This window comes from Centropristis striata, chromosome 4 (genome assembly GCF_030273125.1).
Source record: "Centropristis striata isolate RG_2023a ecotype Rhode Island chromosome 4, C.striata_1.0, whole genome shotgun sequence".
Taxonomy (NCBI): Eukaryota; Metazoa; Chordata; class Actinopteri; order Perciformes; family Serranidae; genus Centropristis; species Centropristis striata.
The window spans coordinates 21,003,783-21,026,671 of NC_081520.1; the positions used below are offsets into that span (position 1 = coordinate 21,003,783).

At 39.4% G+C, this 22,889-nt stretch overlaps 3 protein-coding genes across 3 annotated transcripts in view; 2 read left to right on the forward strand and 1 right to left on the reverse strand.

The window, feature by feature from the left end:
- Window positions 1–406: 406 nt before the first annotated feature.
- On the forward strand, window positions 407–10,429 carry ppm1da (protein phosphatase, Mg2+/Mn2+ dependent, 1Da). Its single transcript, XM_059332030.1, has 6 exons — window positions 407–1,041; window positions 2,905–3,133; window positions 4,791–4,915; window positions 5,609–5,790; window positions 6,887–7,111; window positions 8,268–10,429. Exons 1-6 carry the CDS (start codon window positions 516–518, stop codon window positions 8,646–8,648), a joined length of 1,668 nt encoding a protein of 555 aa, XP_059188013.1. The 5' UTR covers window positions 407–515; the 3' UTR covers window positions 8,649–10,429.
- Window positions 10,430–10,463: 34 nt separating this feature from the next.
- Window positions 10,464–13,380, reverse strand: LOC131970600 (complement C1q-like protein 3). Its single transcript, XM_059332031.1, has 5 exons — window positions 13,109–13,380; window positions 11,899–12,089; window positions 11,703–11,786; window positions 11,243–11,377; window positions 10,464–11,166 (listed from the first exon to the last, which is right to left on the reverse strand). The coding sequence occupies exons 2-5, from the start codon at window positions 12,068–12,070 to the stop codon at window positions 10,886–10,888; spliced, it is 672 nt and encodes a 223-aa protein (XP_059188014.1). The 5' UTR covers window positions 12,071–12,089; window positions 13,109–13,380; the 3' UTR covers window positions 10,464–10,885.
- Window positions 13,381–13,651: 271 nt separating this feature from the next.
- Window positions 13,652–22,889, forward strand: part of brip1 (BRCA1 interacting helicase 1) — a 95,105-nt gene continuing 85,867 nt past the window's right edge. The window contains exons 1-6 of the mRNA XM_059331994.1: window positions 13,652–13,901; window positions 14,015–14,136; window positions 15,567–15,678; window positions 17,117–17,326; window positions 19,457–19,590; window positions 20,012–20,149. Coding sequence (XP_059187977.1) covers window positions 14,017–14,136; window positions 15,567–15,678; window positions 17,117–17,326; window positions 19,457–19,590; window positions 20,012–20,149 — 714 coding nt within the window. The 5' untranslated portion in view covers window positions 13,652–13,901; window positions 14,015–14,016. The remainder of the gene's footprint in view (window positions 13,902–14,014; window positions 14,137–15,566; window positions 15,679–17,116; window positions 17,327–19,456; window positions 19,591–20,011; window positions 20,150–22,889) is intronic.

Genomic DNA, 22,889 nt, shown 5'->3' on the forward strand with positions numbered 1-22,889 from the left:
GAGGATAATCTCTAGTTCTGTATTTTTGTACTAAATATATTTGAAAATATCTCTGGTTTTACTTGGCCGAATATAATAATTAAAAAAATCTGGTATGTAGTTTCAAGCCAGAACTTTAGAGGAGCTGATGGCAAGACTGAATGTTGCTTCATTTTTATGTCGTCACATCATGAAGAAGTCATGTGCTTTCATGGACTCTAGAGGGTTAACTTAAGTAAGGGATCTGAATACTTTTTCCACCACTGGCTAAACTGTTTACAAACATTTTTTTATTATTTTACACACAGCTCTGCTGCTTGGGGTTTGGGATCAACCGCTAGAGGGCAACAGCTGTATTAGCGCTGCCACATCCCCGGTCACGAAGAAGACAGATTGTGACGTCAACGCGTTGGAGCATGCCTACTACGCTCGAACATAAACAAAGGCAGGACGCTGCGTTGCAATAAACTCAACTCTCCTGGTAATTTATATGTTAACAGTGTCGAAAAGTTGGAGCGTGACTTATTTCTGGAGCCATGGAAAACGCATTAGTGATGCGAGTGAGTGTGTTTACTGATCAAGGAGGCAGGAAATACATGGAAGATGTGACCGAGGTCATAGTAGAGCCCGAGCCGGGAGAAGATGAGCCGACCTCGGGTGAGCCAGACGAGAGCACCGGGGGAGACTGTACGGTCAGTTCTCCGGCTGCGGACACGAACCCAGACCGGTCTGGTGACACCGTTGCCCCCCCACAGAGTCCAGATGCAACGTGTACACCTATGCGAACGGACGACCAAAGTATATCCGTGGAAACCTCTTTACCGGCAGGTCAGAGCCCGCCGCCAGATGAACCGAGCAGCACCAATCCTTCCCGCCGCTCTGTGGCATTTTTCGCTGTGTTCGACGGGCACGGGGGTCGTGAGGCTGCGCAGTTTGCACGGGACTATTTGTGGGAGTTCATGAAGAAGCAGCGGGGGTTCTGGTCGGACTGTGACCGGGAGGTCTGCTCTGCTATACGCAAAGGATTTGTTGCCTGCCACCATGCTATGTGGAAAAAACTACGTAAGTTTACACTCACCCTTCCCTAAGTTATGACACATAATGCCAGTGTCATTCAACGGGGGTCGTTTTATGTGTCATGAACATCACACACCAAACCTATCTGTAGTCTGTAGCTTAGCATAACAAGCCCCCCCCCCCTTTTTTTTCCCTTTTCGTCACCCTGTTAAAATAACCACCTAACTCATTTTTACAAGTTTTGCAGGAAACACAAAAAACTTCACCAAAAGTGTAACATATGACATTTATTGATCATTTCACTCAAAAATGATGTAACAAAGGATGGCTATTGGCATAGTAATAACACTTTATTTTGAAGGTGTCTACATAAGAGTCACACAAGCCTGTCAGAAACATGACAGGTATCATGAGCATTAATGTTACTTCAAAGTGTCATTAATGTTCATGACACATCCCATGTCATGTTTATTACATGCTCATGTCACTCTTATGTAAAAACTTTCAAAAGAAAGTGTTACCATAGCATGTTTAAGTCACAAAGGCATGTTCAAAAAATTGCCTAAGTCACATTTTATTTTGACTTAAGCATAATAAATCTGCTTAAGTCACACACTTGACATAGGCCATTATCTTAAAGGGGTAAAATCACATGATCTGATCAACTGAGGATGTAGGCGATGTCACCATAGGTGGCCGGCGTCATGAGGAGATGTTTTAGGCAAAAAACAACAACAATTTTGACAAAAAATTACTATTTTAACAGTGTGACATTTTACTACCTTGCGGCGCAGTGCTAGCTCACATGAAAGCTGAGTTTACTTGGTAAAAGTCATTCTCTTTTGGCTGTGTTGCTATATATATTTCCAAAAAGGCTAACCGAAAACCATTGTTTAGTTTTTGTTTCTACTGCTTTTAATTATTAAATGCATGCCATGGCGATAACTGTTTAGTAACCAAAGGCAACAGCTAATAAAGTTAGCAGGAGTTACCTGATTCACTCCAAACAGAGGCTGAGTAAGCGGACACAGGTTACCAGTTCAGAAATCTCTTTACAAGTTATTGCCACTAACTTATTGGACTCACAGTGTGCATGCTACTGTATGTTTAGTTACAGTTCCAAATTTCCATTGATGAAATGTAACTAGGGGGCATTTACTCAAGTCAAGTACTGTACTTAAGTACAATTTTGAGGTATGCGTACTTTACTTGAGTATTTCCATTTTATGTGACTTAATACTTTTCAGCTCGAGATTAAACATAGACATTTTATGAAATTAAACCACATAACAGTGTGGTTACCAACCTGAGTGGGTCCATTCTGCATAACAAGTACTTTTACTTTTGATACTTTAAGTACATTTTGATGCTGATACTTTTGTACTTTTACTTCAGTAAGTTTTGAATGCAGGACTTTTAGTTGTAGGTATTAGTATTTTTACTTAAGTAAGGGATCTGAATACTTCTTCAACCACTGCCTGTGACCTATTTGATTGTGTGTGTGTCATAGTGTGTGCTATGTCATACAGACAGGGGGTGTGTCTGCTTGGATATATGCCTGGGCATGTCAGCTGTTCTACAGCTGGTCATATGTGGTGTGTACACAGAGTCTGCAAGGCGCCTGTCTTGGTTTGATTGCATTGGAAAGATTGGTCGAGGACAGTGTGCTTCCAATATACCAAGCTAAAGGTCACAGTGTTGTCTTCAGTCTCAATACATCAAATAATCTTTATGGAGATAAGCCATAGCAATTCAAAGTACTTTTTAGCAGCTTTTATCTTCTGCTGATCATTGTGCTGTGCTGTTGAGTGTATTCATGTGTTCCTCAGATGAATATACAATAAGACATTTACAAGTAGAACATGTTATAGCTTAGTGAAAAATAATTGTCTCTTTTTATTTTCACAGCTGAATGGCCAAAGACGCTCACAGGCCTTCCCAGCACATCAGGCACCACAGCCAGCGTAGTGGTCATCCGAGGAAACCGTATGTATGTGGCCCACGTTGGGGACTCTGCAGTGGTTCTGGGGGTGCAAGATGACCCCTCAGTTCCATTCATCAGAGCTGTGGAAGTCACACAAGACCACAAACCTGAACTACCTAGAGAGAGGGAGCGTATTGAAGGTCTGGGAGGGAGGTAAGGCTTATCCCAAAATATAACCTATAGCCTCAACGTTCAACTTTCGTTGTCTCTTTTGCAGCCTGTTCAGCACATCATTACTGAGAGAGAACTTTTCAGTTGAGAATCTTGTCAAAACATAGTTGCCACAGGGATCTACATAAATCAAACTCCTGATCATATGCTGTAGAAGTAAATTAAAGTTATAAGTACACACTGTAGCAGATGGATTCAGATTGAATAGGTGGATACTTCTTGGACTAAGAAAAATGCTACTTTAGTAACCGCTAATTCATGGATACTCAACTTGCTTTGCTGGGGGGGCGCTTTTGCAAAATGACAGAAAGCCAGTGGTAATGGTTAATGGACCTGCACTTTTCTAGTTGCTTTTGCGACCACTCAAATTGCTTTACAATACAGACTCACCCGTTCACACACACATTCATACTGGTGGCAGAGGCTACCCTAAACGGTGCCACCTGCCACCACTGGGATTTCATTCACACACCGATGAACGCAACATCGGGAGCAATTTGGGGTTCAGTATCTTGTTCAAGGATACCTCGACATGTAGGCTGCCATGGTCAGGGATCAAACCACCAACCCTCCGTTTGGTGGGCAACCCGCTCTACCAACCAAGCCACATTTCTATCTTTTAGGTGCAATTTGTAATTGCTCCTAAAACTAGGGAGTAGTAGGCAATATTTTTTACATTACATTACATGTAATTTGGCTGACGCTTTGTTCCAAAGCGACTTACAATAAGTTTATTTCACCTTGAGCAAGTAATGCATTATTTAATATATGCAGCAATGACACTGTTCAAATTGTGCGCAGTGAAATTCTCTATAAACCTTGCAATGTCCTCCGCTGAGAGCAACTTCTAAATAACATTGAAACTTTGCTGTTGTTTAAATTGGCAATTACATGCAGATAAATTGGTCCACTGCAAGATACTGGCAAGGGAGCTCCATGTAGTTGGCAGCATGGAGGCAGGCTGGGTGCCATTCATGTGCATGTACAGTCTGGGCTGCAGAGGCGGAGATCCCCCTCATTTTTTCCATGTCCTCCTCCTGAACTACCAACAGATGAGTGTGGAGCCAACATTACTCACTCTGTATGCCTCATATAACTGTATAATAATTTGTATATCAGCCCCATTACTTGGATCAGCTTCAAAATTGAATGGGTTCTTCCTTGGCCCATGCTACACCACCCTTCCACTAAAATTTTAAGAAACAGGGCATATAGTTTCTCCATTATCCTGCTGACAAACAGACAAACAAACCAAAAGCTGAGGTAAGACACAGCTATGGCAATGACAGGGAGCTTTTATTTTCTTACATGGGCTGTTGTGGAAAAATCAGATGGAATAACTTTAAAACAGGATTATCTCATCACAATTTGAACTAATCTGCTATAACTGTAAATCTTTCTGTAAAAGATCAACTTCATCAAAAGGGTGAGGGGAAAATGCCTCAACATGAACATCGTTACCTTTTTGTGAAGGCTTGTTTTACTGCAGGATTGAGTATTAGTGTACCTATTGTGTTGGCATCTTTGCCTAATCCTTATTGTTGCACCCTACCCTAAATGTATAAAACTAGTTTCTGAAGTTTGTGGAGACTTTGCAGTCAATGTGAAATTCTCTCTCCCATCCTCTCTCTACTAACAGCGTTATCAAGAAGTCTGGAGTGAACCGGGTTGTCTGGAAGAGGCCGAGGCTGAGTCACAACGGCCCAGTTCGTCGGAGCACTGTCATCGATCAGATACCATTCTTGGCAGTGGCCCGAGCTCTAGGTAGGAAAAGTAACCATTACAGTATTTTTAGCAACCTGTTTGCAAGGCATCATGAATTGAATGACTTGAATAATATTGTTTTTGTCTGGCCACATAAAATGAAGAATTATACAATAATAAAGCCTTCGGTTTAGTGAAAGCACTCTAAGCTTTCAGCTCTCCATATAGTTCTCTGGACTGGAAAAAGATGAATTGCTAGAGTTTTGTATTAGTTTTCTTTGCACATTTTTTTTATTCAAGTGAAATGGAGAGAGGGCAGGTCCCCAGCCAGGCATTATGGCGGGTGTTAGTTAAGAACCGTGGTGCTGTCAGATAGAGGTGGGGAAAAATTGATACAGCATAGTATTACGATATTTTGCGTGGCAATATATTTAATATATATTATATATATTTAATATATATTTAGCATTCCGACGGCCGACAGACCGCCAGTATTTTTGTGTATTTTTTATTTATTTCACTTTTAGGAATATACTGGAGATACTGGTATCATATGAAACTAGAAGATAGGTCATGTCAGGATATCATGTCGGGAAGTTGTCGAAATAACGCTGCAATGTGACTCACAGTATCGTAAAATGCTTAAAATCGCAATAATATCGTATTGTGACTCAAGTATTGGATAAAATCATATCGTGGGGCCTCTGGGGATTCACAGCTCTGTTGTAAGCTAAAATTCTCTCCCTGAAACAGGAGATTTGTGGAGTTATGACTTCTACAGTGGGGAGTTTGTAGTTTCTCCAGAGCCAGACACCAGTGTGGTGACCCTTGACCCCAGAAAACACCGCTACATCATCTTGGGCAGCGATGGTCTGTGGAACATGGTGCCACCTCAGGAGGCTATCTCCATGTGTCAGAACAACAACGAGGCAATGGTGAGTAGAGAATTCTTTTACTCTAATTTTGGATCATTTTAGATGTCAGCTTCCTTTCCTACCTGCCTGGGTTTTTGTAGACAAAAGGTAAACATGATCAAAGGCCGATGTGATATTGAAATAATAAACTAGAAAATTTCCTCTGGGGAAATTCTGAAAGGGCCACGGGGGCTACTGCCGGTATGTGTACACTATGATGAGATTCTTCAGAGATTTCAAACTATGCCCTTTAACCTCAAAATGTGTGTGTGTGTGTGCGTGTGCGTGTGTGCGTAGCGAAAATCGCATGTTGGTGGTGTTGGTGGCGCATCTGTGCGTCGTACGCCCAAACTATAACTCTGACAGCTTTACCAGAGGATTGTGAGTGAGAAGACAAATTTTCCTACATTTCTATGTATAAATTATTTCTGTAGAGTGGAATTTGCGGCCTGGAGCGCAGTTTTCAAATTTATTTTTTGACAATTTTTTCTCTCCCTCTACACTCTGGCAATGATGTCACACACTGTGACACGAACATTCTGTGCAATACACACCCATTATACTCTCAGAATTTCTCCAAAAATGATCATGGTCATTGAACAGGGATTGATAAAAAACTATATGACCTATCGAAATGTGGATTAATACACCAATACACAAGACTTGTGTCTACTGTTTAAAGTTTAAATGGAGTCTCTAGGTGAAATTATGCCGGAGAAGTAGACGTTTAAAAATCTCCAATTATTGTTCTTTTTCGCTCATTTTTTGTCGACTGTCCCATTCATTTCAATGCAAAATTTTGGGCAGTTTTTCGTGACTTACGTCGCGAAAAATTCGTATTCTGTAGAGAAAAGTAAAAGCACACCGATCCTGATCAAACCGCACGTTTTGATTTATAATTTGTCCTGCAACTCTTCAAGTTGTAGGACTAGTAGCGGGACGAAATTGTGTCCGGAAGAGGAAGAAGAAAAAATCCACAGTATAACAGTACTGGTCCCTACAGCTATTGCTGTATGGGACCAGTGCTCGGTGCAATTGCCCCAATAATTGGCCCTAATAATGAATGTCTGTCTCATATTAGACCATGTCAGTGTAATAACAGCCTTCCAATCTGCAGGCACCATGTGGGGTATCAAGTGCCCGGCAACTGGTCAACCATGCTCTTCTGAGGTGGCGCCAGCGCATGCTGCGCGCCGACAACACCAGTGCCATCGTAATCGCTTTGCAGGAGCCCGGGAGCTCCCAGGACACGCTGCACCATGAGGAGGTGCTGCTGGACCTTGCCAAGGTGTCCCAGTGTCCTCCCACCTCCCTATCACGTGCTGACACTCCTCTCCTTCAGGTGAGGACAATATGACAACATAAACACACAAAAAACGCACAATCCAACATATTCTTTGTTTTTGTTTTTTATTGTTGTAAAAAAAATGATTCAGAATTTACTTTTTCACCCAAGAATTCCCAAATAATCTTCAGTTTAGCTTTATTGTCCCACTATGTTTGCAGCCACATCTCCCCGTGTCAGTGTGGGTTCTCTCCGGCTTCCTCCCATAGTCCAAAAACATGCAGCTTTAGATTTAACTGGTGACTCTCATTGAATGACAGCGTAAATGGTTGTCTGTCTTTATGTGTCAGCGCCCTGATAGTCTGTAGACCTGTCTGTCTTTTAGTCCTTAATGAAGGTACCCTGGAACACTGGCCCCATAGCAATAACCCCAGCTCCACCTGCAGGGCGTGGTCAGAGCAATCCAGAATGGCTATGGCCTTCTTGAGGACCTTTTGATGGTATATGTCAAGAAGTAAGCTCAATGTAGAAGCAGTGCTTCCCATGAATTAGATTTTTTCAGTTTGCAACTGAAACAAGCAACTCTAATTCAGCCAGCAGAAACCTTGCCAGTGCCACGGCTCTGATCCTGGATCATCTTAACTCCTTGCTGGCTACATCCAGCTCTCCAGCTGGCCACCAGCCTGCTGTGACCCCTGAACTGGTGCTTGCACTGGCTGAATTTGAGTTGCTACAAGGGCTAACTGCAGGTCCATGTCTAGACATGGTGTCCACTCTCCTCTGGCAAAGTCTCCTAGTGGTAGGGAGTGAGGAGGAGGGGCCCCAGGGTGCGCTGCGCTAGATAGTTAATTCTTGTCTTAATTGTGGTCTGATAAACAGAGAGCATGGGGGCAAGGAAGGGCTGACCAATCAATATAGCTCCACAGTGAGATACGAGTTTTCACATTTAAACTGAGTTTCTTCTTTTTTAAGTCAATAAGTGAAGGTTGATTCTGCAAATACATAAATATATAGGAAACACTGTGCATCAGACTGCATTGTGTCCTTCATTGTTCTTCGTCCTACTGGTAAACCTGAAGCTTTTTCCTGTTTAGGTTGACATACATTGTTTTGTGTGGTGTTGTGAATATTGTAGAGTTCAAAGGTGATTTGTCAACATTTCTAAGTACTGTATGTTGTCCTCATAGTTTTTTATATACTTGTTCTCCTGCAGCGGCCTCTAGAGGAGGACTCTCTCTCTGCCATGTGTGAGCTCCTCCCTACCTTGGAGCGACGGGACGGACTATCGGGAAACAACAGTCTGTACCATGTGAACCTGTCTGACCCGTTCACCCTGACTCCACTGTGTGCTAACAGTAGTGCTGAGTTGCCCAGTCAGTCCAGTCCCACCGACAGGACAGTTGGCAGCAGGACACCCAACGGCAAGAGAACTATTGGTGGATCATCATCAGGCCAGTCCGCCAAGAGGGCCCGGCGCAGGACTGCAGACAGGCTGCCACTGGTCCAACACAACGCAGAAAAAAAACAGAAGGAGTCCACTAACGTCTCCCCCATTCTCCAGCAGCATAACAAGACCTCAGTGTGTGTGTGCTGAAACACACACACACACACACACACACACACACACACACACACACACACACACACACATACATATACATAAACCTGCTGCCTCCCACTGTCAACCTTGTCTCCAGTCGCATGTCTGTTCCTTTTGTTTGCAGTTGCACATTTTCACAGTGCAAACCAGCCTGGCTGTAGAGGTAAAGACTGGTCTTCTTGCTTAGCCCCAGTATAATACTCATTTGAAAGCTCTTGTTTTCACAAGACATTTTGTCTTTTGTTTGAAAATTCCCTCCAGAAATGCTGATTAAATTTGTGTCTCACTCCACCTCTTTCTGGTAACAGTTGTAAAAAATAAGTATGATTAATGATGCTGGTGTAAATATTATGCATTTTATAGTTGAGTAATGAGTAAGTGAAACTGTTCATCTAAAACAAATATATATTTTTTATACATTCTTTTATTGTTTGATGATAAAACAGGAAGATTTAGATGAGCTCCACCATAGGTTTTCACTCTCTCCATATACCCTTGTGTGCACACCCTGTGTTTTAAACATATTTATGTATTTTTTATCCTCATCATTTTTTATTTAATCACTGGAGATTTGTCTTGAATATAAACTGAAGGTGCTGCTACAGTCTCAAACCAGTAAGCTACTACATTGTCTATATTGATAAATGAAATATATGTATTAAGTGTTGGTAGCGTTTACTTCTTTGTGAATATGCATTTGACACAACTCATCTGTTAAATTTCAAATAGTGAAAGGTGTTTTAATTTTTAACTGCACAATGCATCTGAAGGGATGGATCAACTGTCTTAATAACATTACAATGTTGTAATTTACTGTCATCACTTCCCCTGAGCCAGTTCCACCCATCCATATATCGGTAGTGATTTTCTGTGTTTCCGAGAATGCCTTGCAGCAGTCTTCTGCATCTGAAGCTTTTGCAGAAAGCTGTCTCTACAATGATGGATCTGTCCCTCTGCATCTGATACGTCCAGGTGGCTTTAAAACTGAGACATCCTTTAGTTCTGCGAGACCAACATAAAACCTGATGTTTACAATCAATGCTAATGATTATTTTGTGCTGCCAAACTTCCATTGTGGCTGCACTGGATGTATCAGTTGTCTATGTTGGACCACGAGAATAAGAAAATGTTTGTCCCAACAGACAGGATTATCTCACTAAACCAGTCTATCATGCTAATCTTGTTGGCAACAAAGTAATAGCTGTTCATTCCTTTTTGTTGAGGCTGACTCAGATTTCTTTAGCTTTCTCCTTCTACAAGCCATGTTCCCTCCATGCTGCAGCTTTCTGAAAATATTTTTGCACTATTAGGCTGACCTTAATTACATTTTGAAAAGTGTTTTATTCCCTTTGAAAATGGCGCAGCTAGGAATGGATGACCCAATGAAAACTCAGCAAATGTAAGATGTTTCAAGTAAAATAATCAATTATCTTTTTACTTTAAAAAAAAGTCCTCATTAATCTGAGCAGAGCCTGCAGAACATGGCTATGCCCCCTTTTGCATCTGATGGTTTTGTTACTTGACCGTGTGTGATTTAAATGAAAAATATTCACTGTAAGAGAATAATGAGCATTACATGAATAAGACATGTCTCTACATGTCTCTCAATCTTTGCAAAACCTTGTTACATACTGATTGATTTTCCCCGAGCTGCAATGAAGTGCAATTTATAACAAGAATTTGTAGCATTATGAATTGGTTAAAAAATATTGTACAAGGAGTGATAATGTTGATGTTTGACATGTTCTCTCTGCAAATACAGTCTGTTACTTTCGCATCCTTGTATGATTTTACAAAAAAAGACAATAATGCTAAAAATGCATTTATTTATTTATTTGTACAAACACAAACACAATTTGTACACGCACATATATATTTCCATATATACAGTCTATGTTCGAAATGGAATTGTTAATGTTTGTCTGCCTGGAGACAACAGCAAACAGGTTTCAGAACAGAAATCCTTTCATCTATGAAGCAAACTTGATTTAAATGAAGGCTAAAATGAGAATTGGAAGAGAATTACCATTAATTATTACATGTTAAAGACTGATATGTTAGGTCTCCTCTGAGGTGAGGCACCACTGTTAGTGAGAACAAAGTGGTGAATCAGTGGGATAAAATGTTATTTTCTGATTATTTCATAGTTATTGCAGAATTGCATTATTTGACACATGCAGTAAATCACAGTGTAGCCAATAATGAGTCACACAGCAGCCTAAAGGACTTCCTCACAGTGTGAAGAGGAGTGAGCCACTGAACGTGTTCTGGCTGTATTCGTTCTCATAGAGAGAAAAGGTCTTTGGGAGAACCAGGTGGATTTCATCTCCTGCCATCAGCTCCAAGACAACAGAGTTAGTCATATACTCATAACCCTCTTCTTCCTTGTTCTCCAAATTATACATGATCCTCTGGTTGTTCTTGTACACATGTACACCCATGTAACCTGTGCGATGACCACACATAGTGAACTGGAAGTAGTATACTCCTCTGACTGGTGCTGTGAAGAAACCTATAGAGCAGAAAATAATTCAAAACAATGACAAATGTAGATTTACATGATGTTCATGTGACCTGCAATAAATTACCTGTAGCTGGATTGTAAGCGTCGCCAAAGTTGGTGAAGACTTTGTTGTATTTCAGCGTGATGTCTGTGTTGTATGGTCCAACATACGCCGATCCATTATTGAGCAGAGATGTGAAGAAGGCCACCTTTGGTCTCTCTGTTAACACACAATTCCAAGTATGTCATAAAATTTCATCTGGACTATACAGTATATATATATATATATATATATATATATATATATATATATATATATATATATATATATATATATGCACTATGTGTGTGTGGGGCCGTATTGGTCAAAATTTATTCTTCCCTCTCCCGTACACACATTTTTTTGTGAATGTGAGAAGTAAAATCGAGAATGTGAGAGGTACTTTCTGTGTATGTGAGAGGGAAGAATTAATTATAGCCTATATGCCCCTCGTTTGTGTGTGTGTGTGTGTGTGTGTGTTGTGATTAAAAGATAAAATCATCACCTCCTTTTTCCATCTCCAGCTGCTCAATCCTGGACTTGCTCAGGAGAAGTTCACTCTCACTGCTGCTCACTCTGGACTGCAAGTCTGGAGTTATTGCATTCACAGTGAATTACAGAGCAAAGCACACTATAGCCAAACTGTTACAAATATCCAGAACAGCTTGAAATACAACATGATCAACGCTCGTAGTCTGTACCCGAATTCTCTTTCTTGAGCTCCACCAACATAACTCTTAGAGCCCTGATCTCCGCCCAGATGTCAGGTGTGTTTTGCTTTGCGGTCTGAACGGTGTCCTGAACCTCCCCCTGAGCTCCTGACCCACACAGACCGAGCAGCAGCAGCAGCAAACCAACAACAGCAGCCCTCATTGTTGTCCTGGAAATGTACCTATACACACATAGAACACACAAAGCATTTCATGAGTCTAAAACAATTATTTGATATTTGAAGAAATAAAATGTAAGTAAAGACCAGTGGTGGAATGTACACTTACTCAAGTACTGTACTTAACCACAATTTTGAGGTACTTGTACTTTACTTGAGTATTTCCATTTTATTTAACTTTTTACTTCTACTCCACTACCTTTTTAGGCAAATATTGAACTTTTTACTCCACTACATTTAGCTGACAGCTTTAGTTTCTTTACCGGTCGAGATTTAACATAAAAACATGATCGATTTCATGTGATTATGCATTTTTTAAATTAAACCACATAACAGTATACTAAGTAGTCAAACTGAGCCCTACAGTGACAACAGTAAAATGCTGCTTGCATAAATGCATCCATAATAATAATCTAATAATATACTTAGAATATATAAAACAATCTGAGTGGGTCCATTCTGCATAATGAATATACACATTTCCATTGATGAAATGTAACTAAGCAAATTTACTCAAGTCAAGTACTGTACTTAAGTACAATTTTGAGGTATGTGTACTTTACTTGGGTATTTTAATTTTATGTGACTTGATACTTTTCAGCTCGAGATTTAACATTTAAATCTGATCAATTTAAAGTGACTAGACATTTTATCAAATTAAACCACATAACAGTGTATATAGTGGTTGCCAACCTGAGTGGGTCCATTCTGTATAACGAGTACTTTTACTCTTGATAATTTAAGTACTTTTTAATGCTGATACTTTTGTACTTTTCCTTCAGTAAGTTTTGAATGCAGGATTTTTATAACATTTCACGATGTGGTAATAGTACGTTTACTTAAGTAAGGGACTTGAAACTTCTTCCACCACTGGTAAAGACTGACCTCTTTCTCACGGAGTTACATCCATTCACTAATTAGTCTTTCTTTTTTTCCCCTCCCCACATTTTTTTTCACCCATCAATGATTAGCTTTTCTCGATGCAAACAATCGAATCAAATAAAAAGATTAGACACACTCACTTGTTTTTCTTGAACCTTCCTGCTGGAGAGTGGTGGAGGGATTTGAAACCTGCACAGGTATCTTTCAATAGTCGTTCACTTCTGCGCTTATACAGTCTATGGCTTGGATATGTAAAGAGAGGGAATTCCCTTTTCCCAAAGTTGCGTAACAGTCAAAGTTTAAGGTCGGAAATTTCCCAGTTGAAATGTCCAACTTATGACCTCAAAGCGTTGCAGGTGCACTGAGCCAAATGCAAACAAAAAACATAGCCGATCGTGACGAAGTGATTTTTTTTAGGACGTGCATACCCACAGGATCGTCACATGATACAATAACACACACCTGCAATCTCGGAAGGCTGTTCTATTTTGTTTTTCTTTATTAATATTAATATGTTATGTTCCATTTTATACAGTCTATGGTTATGTTGTTTGACCCACACTCCATACCAGTTGGTGGCGGTAATGCACCAAACAGTTGCCAACCACCAAAAACTAGAAAGAAAAATGATTTTATTTTGAAAACCATTGTAGGAAAGAAGTCCTGTCAGCTTCCTGTTAGGAACTGAAATGTGATTGTTGAGAGCGGGAAGAACCATGGGGATAACCGAGTGAACCTAAACAACCGTCGGAAGAACGTATGTCAGCAGTAGTAGTCACCAGTTTAACCATGTGGCATACTGGGATACTGGTCAATGAATCTGTGTAGTTGGGAAACTTAGCATTAGCTGTTGCTAGGCAGACAGTAATGACAGAAAAACAGTGAAATACATTTTCAACAGTGTGTTAGTTGTGAGTGACAGCACCTTAGCTGGTGAGTAAATGAGATGCGGTGACTTACAAAAGCTTTACACACATTATCTTGGACATTGTGTTTGTATAACATGCAGCTTAATGTTTATCAGACATACTGTATATCTTGTTCAGACATGTCTGTGAAGCAGGGGCAGAGGAGCATGGCTGCATCCTCAGTGGAGTACACCATCGGAGGGGTGAAGATCCACTTCCCCTGCAAGGCGTACCCGTCCCAGCTGGCTATGATGAACTCAGTGAGTAAACCCTTTTCTGGGGGTGTGAATCAGCAGAGACCCCACGATATGAATTTATACGATACTTGAGTCACGATACGATATTATTGCGATTTTAAGCATTTTGCGATATGGTGACTATTGCGATACAATATATTGCGATTTAACTGTTTAACTGAATTTTGTGTCCACAAAATTAAATTCAGTCAAATTCAGAATTGTTAGATTTATTCCCGAGGCGAGATTCAGTGAGTCTGTTACCTCTAGAAGAATGAGACAGCCTGATGGCTGTAGGAGCGAAGGATCTTTCTCCATAAAGGTTTTGTGTAGCGGATGATCTGGGTATTTCAGGATGGCCTGGAACATCTTGACAGTGCATCTCTCCACCACCTCCTCCAGTGTGTCAATCAATCAATCAAAATTACTTTATTTATCCCCAAGGAGAAATTCAGTTAGTCTGGTAGAATCTCTTGAAGAATGAGACAGTCTGATGGCTGTAGGAGAGAAGGATCTTTTGTATCTCTCCGTCCTGCAACGGAGAGAGAGGAGTCGTCCACTGCTGTTTTTTTGGTCCAAAAAGGTTTTGTGTAGTGGATGATCTGGGTATTTCAAGATGGCCTTCAGACCAGTCTGTCGAACCACTTTGCATCTCTGTGTGTGATGCTGCCTCCCCAGCAGACTGCAGCAGAAAACAACACACTACCACCACAGACTGATAAAACATCTGCAGCATCTTACTTCAGATGTCCAGAGATCTGAGCTTCCTTAAGAAAAAGAGGCGGCTCTGCCCCAAGAATTGTTTTGTCAAATAAGAGAAAATTCTCAGTCTATTCATCTTAATTCAGTCTTTTTATTTCTCCACAATGAGAGTCAAACCCACAGACTGACCAAGAAAGTATTCAGTCAAACTGAACTACACTGATATCAAACATGTTTGGACGAAAACAACTGCAGCATTTTATCAAACTTTCCTCAACTTTAAGCTTCACTGCTCTGAATTGTTTTGAATGACAGATAAAAACATTAAAAAAAGAGTATCTATAACAAACCAGTGAATACTTGCAATGTTATCCATCCATCTTTTTATTCCTTATCTATACTGACTGGCAGTAGGTGAAAAAAACGTCCTTAACCTGCATGCTGAGGAGTCCTTTGCCAACCCAAGGAGGACATGTAAACTCCTCACACTAAAGCCCCAGGCTTTCGGGTATCTCTATATAATGGCACAAATTGGTGCAGAATGTGGAACTTGTCTCAAGTCGATTAGGAATATCTGATTCTTAATCGGTGCATAGAACCGAACCATTTGTGCCTTCGACTGATATGTGGAGTGTTGTCTTTAAAGTTATGCATGGAATAATGTACAAATACTAGTGCCACTACTACTTAAAATTGTGCAATACTATATGTTGTTCCAATATTGTTTGACTGTGTCTGCACCTTGTCTGCAGATTATACGAGGGCTGAAGAATGGGCAGCACTGTCTACTGGAGAGTCCCACAGGAAGTGGAAAGAGCTTGGCTCTGCTATGCTCAGCTCTGGGCTGGCAGCAGGCTCACCTCGGTATGTCTCCCCTCAGTGACAAAGAACAAACAGAAAACAATTGTAGGCCAACTTACAATATACAGTACCGTCAAAAGTTTCTTTATTTCTATTATGTTTTTTTTACATTACAGATTAATAATTAAGACATCCAAACTATAATGGAACACATGTGGAATTATGTAGTAAAAGTGTTAAAAAAGCCAGTTTTGTATTTTAGATTCTTCACAGTAGCCTTAAACCTTTTGCTTTGATGGTCTCAAACACATTAAGAAGGCAAGAAATCCACTAATTAACTCTTGACAAGGCGCACCTGTTAACTGAAAACCATCCAGGTGAGCAGCTCATGAAGCTGACTGAGGCTACGTTTACATGATGACGGTCTGAACAGAAGACGCAAAAGTGGCGTTGCGTCTTCACTTTTTATTCCGCGTTTAGACGAGCGTTTTCAGGAGGAAATCTGCTGCATATGGTGACGCAAAAGTGTGCGGAATTGGATTGTATGCATGCCAGGCGGCATCACTTAAAGCGATAAGAGCATCTTTGGGCATGTGGAAGTTTTCACACCACGTATTTTCATCAGCTTCCACAAAGTTCTCCACCATCACTAGATCTCCCAGGTCCAAAGCCGTCTGGCTCGCCTCCGACCAATCGGTGCATCCAAAATGTGATAGAGGTAATTCCAGATCCTTCTCTGTTCACTAATACTATCTGTACATATCCTGTACATTTGGTGGAAAGACTCCTGTAAGTTTATTAGAGCTGCCAGAGCAGCTTGAAGGCCCGACGCATGGAAATAATCCCACATGTTTGTTTATTTTCCTGTACTGGAGCATGTATGTGACGTAAACACATATGTGACGTGAGCAGATCTGAGCAGAGTTTTGCGTCTTGTCAGTGTAGACGGACAAGCTACGGCGGAGCGTATTCAACTTTTCCACTTTGGAAGGTGGTTTCAGATTTTCGCGTTTTTAAGCCCCAAAAACGCCGTCACAGTCTAAACGAAAGGCACTTCCGATAAAATATTTTGTCGTTTTTACCCGCAATCGTCCTTGTGTAAACGGGGCCTAAGAGAAAAACCGAAGTGTGCAAAGCGCTCATCAAAACAATTCATCTCCAATGTTGTAAAAAATAAAGAAAAAACATTGAATGAGAAGGTGTGTGACTGCGTCTGTATAGTGATGTGAGAGTAGATAAGAATTCAATATGTCTTGTCAGTAAAGCCATATAAGAATATGATTTTCTTGAGAATAATCAAAATCATTATCAAGAAAACCATGGAAAATGGCTAGATATCAGCTCTTAAATTAAACTCTTATGAGCTATTGTTGTTGTTAGCATTATATTTGTTCAAACAAAGTTACCTTTAGTTGTACCAGGCATTAAAATGAACAAGAAATTTAAGAAAACAAGGGTTTAATAATTTTTTCCATGACTGTATTTAATTGTGTGGTGACAGCTAAACTACAAGACGGAGCAAGCCTTATGGAGGACAAAAGCCAGTCAGATAAAAACTGTGGAGACTGTAAGAAGCCAGATGTTCCCACTCCCTGTCAGTGTGTGTGTCACAGCAGAGCCAGCAGCACCACGACTACAGCAGCAGCCGCAGCAGCAGCAGCTGATGTTGTGGACCTCACTGAGTCGCCCTGCAAAGACGCACCTGAACATAGTAAGTATCCCTCAGTCCTTCATTTTATTTGTGGAGCATTTGAAGCATGCATTACTGTTAATATTTTTGCCTGGCAGTTGGCCATTTAAAAATTCACATGGAAACTGAAGTACTCGTAATATCAATAACAAACTTTTTAAACAGTTGTTGAGCTAGGATATGACCTTAAACATACCATCTGTCACTTTGGTTGCAACTTCCTCCGCAATTTTACCTTGAGTTAAAATAACTACCAACAGCATACATTAATAAGATATCACACAAATAGATCATTACTGTACAGGCTGAATAGGATTGGGACCAGTATAGGAACTTTATAATTATTGATTTTGAGAAGTTGGGAGTGGAATGAGGGCTAGGATTTGGTAAATTACATAAACTCAGCGGAAGTTGAATCGTTTTTGGAGTTGGATGTTATGATTTTACAGTAGAGGTGGGGAAAAAATCAATACAGCATAGTATCATGATATTTTGCTTGGCAATATTATATTGATTCATGGCCGTCAACTATACATTTTTAGCGTTCCAACAGCGTGCAGTTTTCGCCGTTCTGGAGGCCGTAGTTGGCTCCAATTTAGGAATATACTGGAGACACTGGTATCATATGAAACGAGAAGATCTAAGGAATATATAGGCACCATGTGCATCAGGATCAATATTAATAAACAATTTATTAGGCTACAGTTTCTATAGCTTGTCTATACCTGCCGCAGGTTAGCTTTAACTTTACCATGTGCATCAGGATATCGTGTCGGGAAGTTGACCAAATAACGCTGCAAAGTTCGTCTTTTTTATGTTTCATTAAAAAAAATCAGAGCAGTGAAGCTTAAAGTTTTGGAATTTGATAAAATGCTGCAGTTGTTGTCGTCCATACATGTTTGATATCAGTTCAGTTCAGTTTGACTGAATACTTTGTTGGTCAGTCTGTGGGCTTGACTCTCATTGTGGAGAAATAAAAAGACTGAAGTGAGATGATTAGACCGAGAATTTTCTCTTAATTGACAAAACAATTCTTGATTGAATTTAATTTTGTGGACACAAAATGCAGTTAAACAGTTAAATCGCAATATAATGTATCACAATACTCACCATATCGCAAAAATGCTTAAAATCGCAATAATATCGTATCGTGACTCAAGTATCGGGATAAAATCGTATCGTGGGGCCGATGCGCTGATTCACACCTCAGTTCAATGAATCTTTATCCACTGGTTACACTAGTGGGTTATTGAAACTGTTAATTAATATTCTCTTTGATTCCATATATATATATCAACTTGACCTCACACCATCATGTACTGTGAACAGACATTTGCAGCAGTTGTTTCACTCTCACTGTAATCGTGTCAGGAAGATGACGAAATAACGCTGCAAAGTTAGGCTTTTTTTTATGTTTCATGATATTTTATGGGGATTTTCAAAGTAGTCATGTGACCTGTGACGTCATGCTATCTCAATGGAAGTAGGCTCTCTGGGTTCCCACAAGTCTCCTCTATACATACATGGCTGCCTCCAAATTCAGAACTGAGAATTTTCTCTTTTTTGACAAAACAATTCTTGATTGAATCTAATTTTGTGGACACAAAAAAACAGTTAAATCTATTTATATTGTATCACAATACTCACCATATCGCAAATTGCTTAAAATGGCAATGATATCGTATCGTGACTCAACCTCTATTTTGTGCATTGATGTCTTAACTTGTTGTTTGAAGTAGCTTTGAGCTGATTCTGTCGACTAATTAGCCCTTGTTCCAAATTGCATCGTGTGCAGTGTGAAGGCTGTTGTTGAGATAGTCACGCATTGTATTGCAACATGTTTTTCAAACACCTTTTGATAATGTAGTAGAGATACTGATGGGCCTGTAGCTGGAGGTCACCACCTTTCATTACAGGGGCCACAGCATCAGGCTGGAATATGAGTTGAAAAGCTATTATAAATCAATTATAAATAACCAGAGATTGGAGTTCCTGTGTTTTGGCTTATCCAGTGAATTAAATACCTGACAAATTAAAGTACCTGATGCATCCATTCTGCAAATACAATATTGTTATTGTTATGTTGCCTGTTTGAAGTTGTATAATGTCTTCTAATCGACTGCACTTGGTGTTTTCCGTTGCCATTACTAGCGGAATCACAGCCCAAGAAACCGTCTATAGCTTCTCGTCTGTCCGAGAAGTTCCAGTCCTCCCTGAGCTCTGACCAGGACAAGGACGATGACTTCCAGCCAGACAGGAAACGCATTCGCTCTGTTGAACACAAGGTAGCTGTTGATGCTTTGCATTTACTGTCGTACATTCATACTGAATTTATTCTGTATCAAATAACTTTTATATAGGTTTGTTTTTGTCACTATATCATGAAAATAATACATTTAGAGACGGATAATCTGTGGAAAAAATCATGTTCCTCTGCCCTCTGTGTGAATTAAAATATTTTCTATTAATATAAATGCACAAAGAACAGTCAAATCCTTCCATGATATGATATATTGCTTCCTTCAAAAAAAAGTTTTTTATATATTACGCCCCCTGTTAGCTAGGCACACCTTATTAAAATGACATGACATGCATCGAAAGAATGTGAGTGGATAATCAACAAGCTGTCTGTGATTTTTTTTTTTTTGTAAACTGGTTGAGGAATGTGCAGCTCAGTGGAGTAAAGAATCTGTTTTTGTTCCTCAGAGCCGTAAAAGGCAGCGTCTGGACAAAGGAGTCATATTCATAGATGATGAGCTAGATCCAGAAAATGAACCTTCTGGTCCTAAGAGTTGGACCACAGAACCAAACAGCCAAGCAGCAGGATTGTCCTCATCTTTCTGCGTAAGTAAACTCCAACAGAAATATGGCTTTACTGATACATGGGTGGGAAATGTTATTCATACATTTGGATAGGAGGAAGATATATTAACATGTCATAGCAAGAAAAGCATGCTTAATTAAAATAAATGTGTTAATTAATTTAAGCTGCTTTATGTCAGTGTGCTGGTACTTTGTGTGCTTGTTTATTGTCACACTGTGGTGTCTTACTGGGACACTTAAATAGAACAGAGGCGTTGTTAATATAAATTAGGTTTGCAAAAGGGTTGAAACATTTCTGGTAAATTTCCAGAAACTTTCCATAGGGAAGTTACACTGGGGAATTTTGGAAATATTCCAAATCAGAAACTTTTCATGGTAAATTATGGAAATTAACTTGAAATTGGGAGTAATTTAAACTAACTGCATCACATCCAAACATAAATACAAACATTTTGTTTTGTCATAAGCAGACATCCATGCAAAAATAATACAATTTAGTATTTCAAGGTTAGTAATAAGGTAAGTAGTATTTCAAGGTTCAAAGTATTTTATTATTATTATATTTATTGTTTATCAATTCTTTCATTGAGCAACAAAACCATGAATGTAGAGTTCACTATTATTATTATTACATTATTACTGAAATACATTTTCCCCAACTATTATTCCCATAAATTCCCTTTTATTCCCATAAATTCTTGTTTATTCCCATTAATTCCCATTAATTCTCATAAATTCCCGTTAATTCCTATGAAAAATTTCCAACTTTTTAGATTCCTGAAATGTTGTAACCATAATATAAATGACTATAATGTTAGTAGCTATAGCTATATTCTATCTGTGCTTTTCCTACAATGACAAGTCAAAATCAGTGTGTGAGTGTTTAATGATTACCTGTGGGGTGTAGAGCTGATGATCAAAGTGTGTGGAGTCTACTTGACCAAATTGATCAACAATACACGCATCTTGTATTTATCCTTCACTAGTGCAGTGCCCGTAGGAAGTATGTATTTGTATAGTGGGAGATTAAGTACATTTTTCAATTATGGCCAAATGAGGTTGTGTGTGAAAGTGGGATGTACAATGAGGTGTAATACTCTTGCGTAGTATTAATATACAAAGTGTATATTGGGTAATACATGGATGTACATTGAGATTTAAAGAGACACAGAAATAGTTATTTTAAGAAAAAGAAACTTGATCATTCAACATGGTTAGACATATATACAGACACAGATATAGGAGGGAATAAGTTTACATGCAGCACAAACAGATGGATGTGAATAATGTGAGGAAGGGTTATGAGGTGTGTTGTGGAATGTGTAGACTGATTGATAACTATTGTGTTTCATATATTGTGGCTATGCAGACCACTACAACGTCTGTAACTCCATAAAGCACTTACTTTTCATCAGGTACGCCAACCATCCAGCACATACACATTGAACATTGATATTCGCTGGAAAGTATTCGAATATTATTGGAAAATCAAACCTTGCAGCGCACTTTAAAACTCTGAAAGATAGGTAGGCTAAATAGACTTACAGATGAGATGAGTCAGGCGTGGAAATCCAGAGCAAATTAGGGTACTGACCAGGTGTAGGCCTATCACACAATGGGGCGGAGCTCCCCTAAAAGGGGAAAAACAGTGCAATGTCGCAATACGTCCTACCTAAATAATGATATTTTGAAAAATGAATTCATAAATCTTCAAAATCGAGGATGCACAACTTCGTGCCATGCGCAAGCCATATATGAAATCTTAGGTCAGTCTGACTAACGGTCAGAGAGATATGCCACACACACACACACACACACACACACACACACACACACACACACACACACACACACAGACATTTCATGCTTTTACAGATAAAAGATAGATATGATGAATAGAATCTTCTACTCCACCCCTCTTTTTAGTTGGGGGGGGGGGGGGGGGGGGGGTTTAGAGAGAGATGGCAGGTCAATAGTAGATGCCACATAGAAGTGTTGTACATCATCTGAAGGTGATTTAATATGAGATGCAGCACTGTAAGTCAAGTTTTCCTAGTCATAAATCTTTAATAAAAATGAATTAATCAATGAATTATATGATGAATTAATAGTATGAACTGTTCCCTCCGGGGCAGACATTTGAGTTGCTGTAGCAGGAAAAGCACAGGTGTAACTGGTTTTGTTAATTACGCCGCAGTAAAGACATTTCTGTGAGCCAGCATAAGGCACGGCCAATTGGATACTTCAATACAGTAAATTGGACACAACAGTGTAAATAACAGCTAAATTTGGACCACTTTTTATCTTGGTTCACTATGCCAGCAGTGGTGGAAAGTAACTAAGTACATTTACTCAAGTACTGTTGAGGTACTTGTACTTTACTTGAGTATTTCCATTTGATGTAACTTTATACTTGTACTCCACTACATTTTTAGGCAAATCTTGTACTTTTTGCTCTGCTACATTTAGCTGACAGCTTTAGTTACTTTACAGGTTGAGATTGAACATAAAACATGATACATTTAAAGTGATTTGATTTTAAATTAAATCTTATAACGTATATTAAGTAATTCAATGAGCCCTATCTTTACAAAATTAAAACACTGCTTACATAAAAGCATCAGTACAAATAATGTAATATTATATTTAGAATATATATAAAACAATCTGAGTGGGTCCATTCTGCGTAACAAGTACTATTACTTTTGATACTTTAAGTACATTTTGATGCTGATACTTTTGTACTTTTACTTCAGTAGTT

Bases quoted from the DNA above. Each gene is read 5' to 3' on its own strand.
- ppm1da (XM_059332030.1), top strand. From the start codon at position 516: ATGGAAAACGCATTAGTGATGCGAGTGAGTGTGTTTACTGATCAAGGA. The intron at 5,791-6,886 runs GTGAGTAGAGAA...TCCAATCTGCAG, and splicing joins AGAACAACAACGAGGCAATG to GCACCATGTGGGGTATCAAG. The intron at 7,112-8,267 runs GTGAGGACAATA...GTTCTCCTGCAG, and splicing joins CTGACACTCCTCTCCTTCAG to CGGCCTCTAGAGGAGGACTC.
- LOC131970600 (XM_059332031.1), bottom strand. From the start codon at position 12,070: ATGAGGGCTGCTGTTGTTGGTTTGCTGCTGCTGCTGCTCGGTCTGTGT. The intron at 11,378-11,702 runs GTGATGATTTTA...GTGTGTTAACAG, and splicing joins GCTGGAGATGGAAAAAGGAG to AGAGACCAAAGGTGGCCTTC. The intron at 11,167-11,242 runs GTAATTTATTGC...TCTGCTCTATAG, and splicing joins CGCTTACAATCCAGCTACAG to GTTTCTTCACAGCACCAGTC.